The 8,538-nt window shown below is 43.0% G+C and overlaps 1 protein-coding gene across 1 annotated transcript; it reads left to right on the top strand.

Moving 5' to 3' along the window:
- Positions 1–529: 529 nt before the first annotated feature.
- pdgfrl (platelet-derived growth factor receptor-like) lies at positions 530–8,368 on the top strand. Its single transcript, XM_019884363.1, has 6 exons — positions 530–865; positions 1,943–2,216; positions 2,480–2,631; positions 3,662–3,955; positions 4,059–4,195; positions 7,681–8,368. Exons 1-6 carry the CDS (start codon positions 811–813, stop codon positions 7,867–7,869), a joined length of 1,101 nt encoding a protein of 366 aa, XP_019739922.1. The 5' UTR covers positions 530–810; the 3' UTR covers positions 7,870–8,368.
- The last annotated feature ends 170 nt before the right edge of the window (positions 8,369–8,538 follow it).

Raw genomic sequence — 8,538 nt, 5'->3', positions numbered from 1 at the left:
CGCAATCGCTCGCCAAAAGCAGACATGACACGGAGCTACAGCACCATCTATTGGTAACATCACAACACTACAACCAAGGACACAAAGCGGTTTACAGATCTCAGCTGCCTATGCATGAGGATGAAGTTTTAAAAAAATCTACCAAACAAATGAGCGTGCATTGATATTTTTGATGAAAGTACAAAAGTGTATGCTGAACTGTACACCTTAAAGCTTGCAGGTATTGTTTAAAAGGGGTTAAGCCTTAAATGACAGAAGGTCAGTTGCACTTTGTGCCATGATTAAATGCTCTGATGGAATTTACAGGCTTGAAAGTAGATGTAAAAAAACACAATTAAAAAGCTGCTAATTTAATGGCACATACAGCAGGCTATTATGTTTTCTCATAAAGGTGTAAAATAAGACTCGCAGTGCCTCACCAGACATAAAGCTCACCGCACGTCAGTACTCTGGCGCGTCCAAAATGAGCATCATACAAGGCAATTTAGGTAAGAAGAGGTAACAAAGGAGTGAAAAGCACAGCTGGCAGATGTCATGCATGCTATTGGGCAGCAGAGAGCGTTAAAGAACATTTGACATAGCAAATCCAAGCGAGCAGAGGGAGGAAACCGAAGTTCCCCGAGTTTTTTTCCCCTTATTTTCCGTTCCCTCTCACTCTTGAGGAGGGATGGAGCTGGAAATCTGAAGAGTGCAGCCGGAGCCTGCCGAGTTCGAGCAAAGCTCAGAATCTGACCTCCATTCACACCCAAAAGCCCCCTCTTGAGAGGTCTGTTGCCCTGCACAGCCTTGGGACCCAACATCCAGTTCAGCATGAAGCTCTGTTTTGTGCTTTGCCTGGCACTATTTTGGGTGGAGCTCCAGCATGGTAAGTCTGTTGCAACATTTGTCTCAAAACAATTAACTTACACGTATTTGTGTTATCATGAGGAACTGGCGCGAGCATGATGATGGTTTGGGTTCTAATGTTAGGTAAAACCCTGCTTTTTGGAGTTGGCATGTTCTCCTCATGCATGTTTTTTTTTCCATCCATGGGTACTGCAGCTTCCTCCCACATTCCCCAAAAATGCACGATGGGTCAATAAACTCCAAAAATATTGTCCATGAGTGGGAATGATTGTTTTTCGAATATCCCTCCCATCAAGTCAGCTATGATGGGCCATGGCCCCAATGAGGACCACCCCTGAAATCCTGAAAAACTGAAGTAGATTATTGGCTTGGGGGCACCTTTGCGCAAGCGGTTTTAAACCCGCAACCTCTGTGTTGGGAGACGGACCATTCCCCACTGATCCATGTCACCCCCAATTGCTTTTGAATTGTTGTCCAAAGATATAAAAAACAAAACAAAACAAAAAAAGGCCTGGACAGATGATGATACCATCATGAATAATGACATGCCGCAAAGCTTCTGGAAGAATGTTCTATGGACAGATGAGACAAATCTGGTACTTTTTTGCAAGGCACATGAGCTCTGGGTTCATAGATGAAGCACACCAAGAAAAAAACACTGTCCCTACTGAGAAACATGGAGGCTCTGTCATGTTCTGGGGCTGCTTTGCTACACCAGGCACAGGGTGTCTTGAATCTTTACAGCATACAATGAGATCTCAAGATGATCAAGGTATTCCAGGGAGAAATGTGGCTTCCAAATGTCAGAAAGCTTGCTCTCAGTTACAGGTCATATTTTTTTTTCTTTTTTTTTTTTTTAACATGGTAATTCTGTTGAACCGCTATTCAAAACCTTTAACATGGTAATTCTGTTGAACCGCTATTCAAAAGCAATGTCAGATACAAGCTATTTTTTGTAACCACAATGCATCTTTCATTAAAGAGAGGAGTACCAAAAATGTTGTGCATGTGTGTATTTAAGTACCACATTTATAAACAAATCGGCGAAATCACTATGGGGTCATTGAGTCATCTATTTGCTAAAACTCTTTTGAAGGCAACTGCCAGCAAGCCAAGAGAAGAAAGGATTCAGGGGAGAACCGCATCAGACCAGGAGGGAAACGAGGAAAGATACGTCACCCCAAAGTGAAGGAGGGAGGTGGGAGAGGCCACAGCCTGCTGACGCAGGTGTTAGAAAAAGGGCGTTTCCTGCGTCTGGGCCAAAGCACGGTTCTGGCCCCGGGGAATAACATGGAGCTGCGCTGCAAAGGCAGCAACATCGGGTGGTCTTACCCCACCTACCTGGACACCTTCAACGACTCTCGGCTCAGGTGATCAGCAGGCGCTTGTCCATCCTATTAGCACGCGGGTGTAAACGTATGATGTCCTACTAGTGTTCAGAAATGTCATACAGAAGGAGTGGAAAAAATCTTTTACTAGTTAGGCAGTCGCTTCACGAGAGAGCAGTTGTTTTACTAGTGTGCTGAATTGAGGACAAAGAGCGCATTCGTACATGCACCTCAAGATGGATCTCAAGGATATCATCATAATACTCAAATGGCTTCCCATATTCTCTTCTCCTTTCCACCTCCAGCATCGTACAGAGTGACAAGTATAGTCAGCTCACCCTGACGTCGCCCTCAGCTGCCGATACGGGACAGTACAGTTGTTGGGTGGTCGTGTGTGATGGTCGTGAGTGTGAAAAGGACCACGAACATGTGTACTCCTCCAACATCTATTTTGCAGGTGAATGAACAAACAGCTTTTGTAAAGCGTGTCAAATCAGTTTAGGGCACTTCCTTTTCTCAATCTGCTTCAAGCAATGAAGGCATATTTGGTTCTTTTGAAAACATAAATGAGTCTTAATAGGTGAGTTTTTTCTTCTATATGCTCCCTGCAATTGACTGTTTACAAGTTCTTTGCGTACCCCATTTCTTTCCCAAAGACAGCTGGAATAGCAGGGGTAGGTTCACCCATGATTCCAATGAGTTGAAAAAAACTTGAAATTCACAACCTGCTCGGAACAGAAAATCCGCGCAACTGATCGTGTAAGTGGGGGGCAATATCATGACAATGTAAACACCAAGACTAAGGTGCAGTGTTTGGAGAAAATTGAAGAACTGATACAACCCGATCAATACATGCCACCACTGGAACCCACCAATGTAGAATTTTCTCAGATTTATGGTTCCTCTTTATAGTATGCAAAAAAAAGGCTCCATGACTCACTGGTCAGCACATTTTTACTACATTTGTTTTTTTTTAAAATCAGAGATGCTAGTAAAATTTTTTAAATGGATTTTTTTGAGTTGATTCCGAATTTGCCCTCTTTTTTTTCTCAAGCACATTAGGTTTTATTCTTATTCTTATTACCGGTAATAATAATAATAATAATATAGTATATTTTGTAATATTCATGAATTATGGGTTAGGTTCAGCAACCGGTGGATTTTTTTTCTGAAACGACATAGCTATAAATTGCAACGCATGGTAAAATCCGTATTGCACAAGCTTCTGAAGGTCAAATTTATAGGTCAAAAATGTTTGAATCTAAAAACATCCGAATGGATAGAAAAAAAGTAGACATTTTTTTAAAAACGTTGAAGGACGCATAGCGCCATCTCTGATTCAAATTTGCTACTGACCACTGTAACGGTCAATCCTATAATAGGAAGTTGAGTGAATAACGACTGGCTGACATTATGCTTTATTCGTTAAAGTCATTTACTTGCATTCTAAAATTAAAACACTAATCAGTGCTCAAAATCCTTTACAGACAAGGACAACCTCTTTGTCCCATCGGATATCCACTTCGAGATTGTATATCTCCGTCCGGACAAGCCAGCTGTGGTGCCATGTCGTGTGACCACTCCGCAGGCCAAAGTGTCGTTACACAGAGAAGTACCGCCTGAGGAGATCCAGGCCAATGAAACCTTGGTCAACTATGATCCCGCCAAGGGTTTTGTCCTACAGACACCCGGCCTCGAGTATCAGGGAGTTTTCTACTGCAAGGCCGTGACCAAAGGAACACCGCAGATCTCCACAAAATATCAGTTGCTCTATGTAGAAGGTCAAGCCGGCTTTACTTGTGCTTGTTAACTCTCGTTTAATGGTTCAACAAAGGTGAAGAAAACTGTTCCTGACAATTCTTGCACACTTTCTGCTGTCAACAGTCCCCAGTAGTCCACCTTTTGTGAGCCTGCAGGCTTCTTCTGAGCTGGTCAGTGGAGGCGACAACGTCAACGTGACTTGCAGCGTGATAGGGGAGCCGGACATCGACGTAAGCTTCACCTGGTCTTATCCTGGAGAGGTGAGAGGAACACCTTGTTTGAAACAACAAATGTAACAGCCAGTTGACTTTTGAGGACATTTATCCTGGTTCAGAACATCAGTAGGTAGTCTGATCTAAATCCCCCAACCGGGTAAGGAAAAATATATGGGCAAAAATGAAAAAAAACTAAAGAAAGCAACACAGATGAGGGAATAGCCCGAGGCGCAGTCGTTGCAGAGTGGGCGACATTTAACAGACAATCTGGTGCTATTCACTGTTAACGAGAACAATATGAGGTTCCGTGTCATGAAATGAAGTGTCACAAGAAGACACCATCAGGGAAGTGGTTCTTCTTCAGGACTTGGCCTCATTGGTCGTTGCAGAATTGTCCATACATGCACCTCAAGATGGATCTCAAGGATATCATCATAATACTCAAATGGCTTCCCATATTCTCTTCTCCTTTCCACCTCCAGCATCGTACAGAGTGACAAGTATAGTCAGCTCACCCTGACGTCGCCCTCAGCTGCCGATACGGGACAGTACAGTTGTTGGGTGGTCGTGTGTGATGGTCGTGAGTGTGAAAAGGACCACGAACATGTGTACTCCTCCAACATCTATTTTGCAGGTGAATGAACAAACAGCTTTTGTAAAGCGTGTCAAATCAGTTTAGGGCACTTCCTTTTCTCAATCTGCTTCAAGCAATGAAGGCATATTTGGTTCTTTTGAAAACATAAATGAGTCTTAATAGGTGAGTTTTTTCTTCTATATGCTCCCTGCAATTGACTGTTTACAAGTTCTTTGCGTACCCCATTTCTTTCCCAAAGACAGCTGGAATAGCAGGGGTAGGTTCACCCATGATTCCAATGAGTTGAAAAAAACTTGAAATTCACAACCTGCTCGGAACAGAAAATCCGCGCAACTGATCGTGTAAGTGGGGGGCAATATCATGACAATGTAAACACCAAGACTAAGGTGCAGTGTTTGGAGAAAATTGAAGAACTGATACAACCCGATCAATACATGCCACCACTGGAACCCACCAATGTAGAATTTTCTCAGATTTATGGTTCCTCTTTATAGTATGCAAAAAAAAGGCTCCATGACTCACTGGTCAGCACATTTTTACTACATTTGTTTTTTTTTAAAATCAGAGATGCTAGTAAAATTTTTTAAATGGATTTTTTTGAGTTGATTCCGAATTTGCCCTCTTTTTTTTCTCAAGCACATTAGGTTTTATTCTTATTCTTATTACCGGTAATAATAATAATAATAATATAGTATATTTTGTAATATTCATGAATTATGGGTTAGGTTCAGCAACCGGTGGATTTTTTTTCTGAAACGACATAGCTATAAATTGCAACGCATGGTAAAATCCGTATTGCACAAGCTTCTGAAGGTCAAATTTATAGGTCAAAAATGTTTGAATCTAAAAACATCCGAATGGATAGAAAAAAAGTAGACATTTTTTTAAAAACGTTGAAGGACGCATAGCGCCATCTCTGATTCAAATTTGCTACTGACCACTGTAACGGTCAATCCTATAATAGGAAGTTGAGTGAATAACGACTGGCTGACATTATGCTTTATTCGTTAAAGTCATTTACTTGCATTCTAAAATTAAAACACTAATCAGTGCTCAAAATCCTTTACAGACAAGGACAACCTCTTTGTCCCATCGGATATCCACTTCGAGATTGTATATCTCCGTCCGGACAAGCCAGCTGTGGTGCCATGTCGTGTGACCACTCCGCAGGCCAAAGTGTCGTTACACAGAGAAGTACCGCCTGAGGAGATCCAGGCCAATGAAACCTTGGTCAACTATGATCCCGCCAAGGGTTTTGTCCTACAGACACCCGGCCTCGAGTATCAGGGAGTTTTCTACTGCAAGGCCGTGACCAAAGGAACACCGCAGATCTCCACAAAATATCAGTTGCTCTATGTAGAAGGTCAAGCCGGCTTTACTTGTGCTTGTTAACTCTCGTTTAATGGTTCAACAAAGGTGAAGAAAACTGTTCCTGACAATTCTTGCACACTTTCTGCTGTCAACAGTCCCCAGTAGTCCACCTTTTGTGAGCCTGCAGGCTTCTTCTGAGCTGGTCAGTGGAGGCGACAACGTCAACGTGACTTGCAGCGTGATAGGGGAGCCGGACATCGACGTAAGCTTCACCTGGTCTTATCCTGGAGAGGTGAGAGGAACACCTTGTTTGAAACAACAAATGTAACAGCCAGTTGACTTTTGAGGACATTTATCCTGGTTCAGAACATCAGTAGGTAGTCTGATCTAAATCCCCCAACCGGGTAAGGAAAAATATATGGGCAAAAATGAAAAAAAACTAAAGAAAGCAACACAGATGAGGGAATAGCCCGAGGCGCAGTCGTTGCAGAGTGGGCGACATTTAACAGACAATCTGGTGCTATTCACTGTTAACGAGAACAATATGAGGTTCCGTGTCATGAAATGAAGTGTCACAAGAAGACACCATCAGGGAAGTGGTTCTTCTTCAGGACTTGGCCTCATTGGTCGTTGCAGAATTGTCCATTGGAACACCGCTGGAGAAGTGTCCCACCTCAAATCTTGTCCTGGCCGGTCGTGCAGAATCCACACGGCACTCGCATCAGATTCAGTCATCATTATCTAGCCCCTCTCCAAGCAAGAGAGGAAGGGGCGAGAGAGGGGAAGTGGTAGTTGTTAGGTCTAAAAGACCCGACTGACCCGGGCAAAGAACAGGCAATGCACACGGAAATAAGGTTTAGACTGCTGCAGCAGGGAAGAACAGGGAGGGCACGAGGCCACAGTGCGCTCGGCTCACAAGATCTCCTGTTATCTTCTTCAGTTGGTTTTCCCGCCGCAGAGTGCTTTTATTAGGAACAGGCCTATATGTCGAGAGTCAAACTTTTCCACTGAGGAGCAGCTCTAATTTCTGCAGGTTGGGCACAACAGAGTACTGGAGTTCTTTTGGCTCTCGGAATGACTAAAAGACGCTCGGCTCACAAGATCTCCTGTTATCTTCTTCAGTTGGTTTTCCCGCCGCAGAGTGCTTTTATTAGGAACAGGCCTATATGTCGAGAGTCAAACTTTTCCACTGAGGAGCAGCTCTAATTTCTGCAGGTTGGGCACAACAGAGTACTGGAGTTCTTTTGGCTCTCGGAATGACTAAAAGACTAGCGTCCACCACTAGCCGATAGTACTGGGGCGGATCCCAGCAATATCATAGAAGTGGAAAAGAAAAAAAAACACAGTTCTGGTCATCTTCTTTATGATTTTGAAAGGAGAGAGTTCAGATAAATATAACGCTGAGATTTTTGCAGAGTCGCTTTGGGTAAGCGAACTTTGATTTTATTTTGATTGCAGTTCACTCATGACAAACACTTGCTTTGTTTTGCTAACTCATGTCATTGTCACCAATGTCAGTCATTTATATTTTAAAGTTGTTCCAAACACAATTACTGTTTTAACCTCCCCAAAATACTAGTTGTGATTGTTTTAATTGTTGGAATGATTCGTTGTTGTGTTTCAGGGCCAGCGTCCTGTTCACATCCAAACTACATGGAGGCTGGTCAATCGAGGCCGGGGTCAGACGACACGTATCACACAAAGCGTCCTCAGCGTGGAGGACATGGAGACCATCGATTTTGGAAAGTACATCTGCAAAGCCAAGAACCAACGCGGCGAGACACTTGTGATGACCAGCATCATGTCCAAATAGCCGCTGTTCAGTTTAAGTTGGTATATGGATAGCACACCCAATAAAGCTAAACCCTTCAGTGTTTTTAAGAATCACAAAATCACAACAGCTGACTGAGTACATTATGAGTCAAACCGACAAGACAACGCAGCTTCCCATCTCCTCCAACGTTACTATGCACTTTGCTGCAGCTTTTTCATGCTAAAAGCTTGACACTGGAAAAGACGACGGCAGCATTAAGAGCTTTGCTGTGGCTCTGTGGCCTGTCACGAGCAGAAGTTGAAAACGTTGCCAGGCTTATATTTTAATGTGCTCCATATGTGGAATGTGTTCCACATGCCCAGAACGTGTTTTGTTTTAGTGCTGCTTCCTCCCTGCCTTTCTAAACGGTAACTTTCTGCAGAAAGCTCGGAACTGGCGACCAAGTCAAACAGATGAGCGTTTTGCTAAAACAACAGAAATAGAACTCACAGGCGTAACCTTCTTCATCTACCAATAAACAGCATATTATTTCTTTGTATTTCTTAACTTTTGCGGCCTAAAAAAAAAAGTAATTTTGTTGTTGATAAATACCAAGCACAGAAAGTTGGTGCTACTGGTCTCCGGGTGAAATTTCAGAATGAACTTAAAATGCACAACAGGTGAACGTCTCTAAACTTTTGGATGAACACGCCCACAAGCTCGCACAAC

Source organism: Hippocampus comes, unplaced genomic scaffold (assembly GCF_001891065.2).
Source record: "Hippocampus comes isolate QL1 unplaced genomic scaffold, H_comes_QL1_v1.1 scaffold156, whole genome shotgun sequence".
Taxonomy (NCBI): Eukaryota; Metazoa; Chordata; class Actinopteri; order Syngnathiformes; family Syngnathidae; genus Hippocampus; species Hippocampus comes.
Note: the sequence above shows the minus strand (reverse complement) of the source record. Positions and strands in the feature narration are given on the sequence as shown.

Coding starts and splice junctions, on each gene's coding strand:
- pdgfrl (XM_019884363.1), top strand. CDS start 811: ATGAAGCTCTGTTTTGTGCTTTGCCTGGCACTATTTTGGGTGGAGCTC. Junction 866..1,942: donor TTGGGTGGAGCTCCAGCATG/GTAAGTCTGTTG, acceptor ACTCTTTTGAAG/GCAACTGCCAGCAAGCCAAG. Junction 3,956..4,058: donor TCAGTTGCTCTATGTAGAAG/GTCAAGCCGGCT, acceptor TGCTGTCAACAG/TCCCCAGTAGTCCACCTTTT.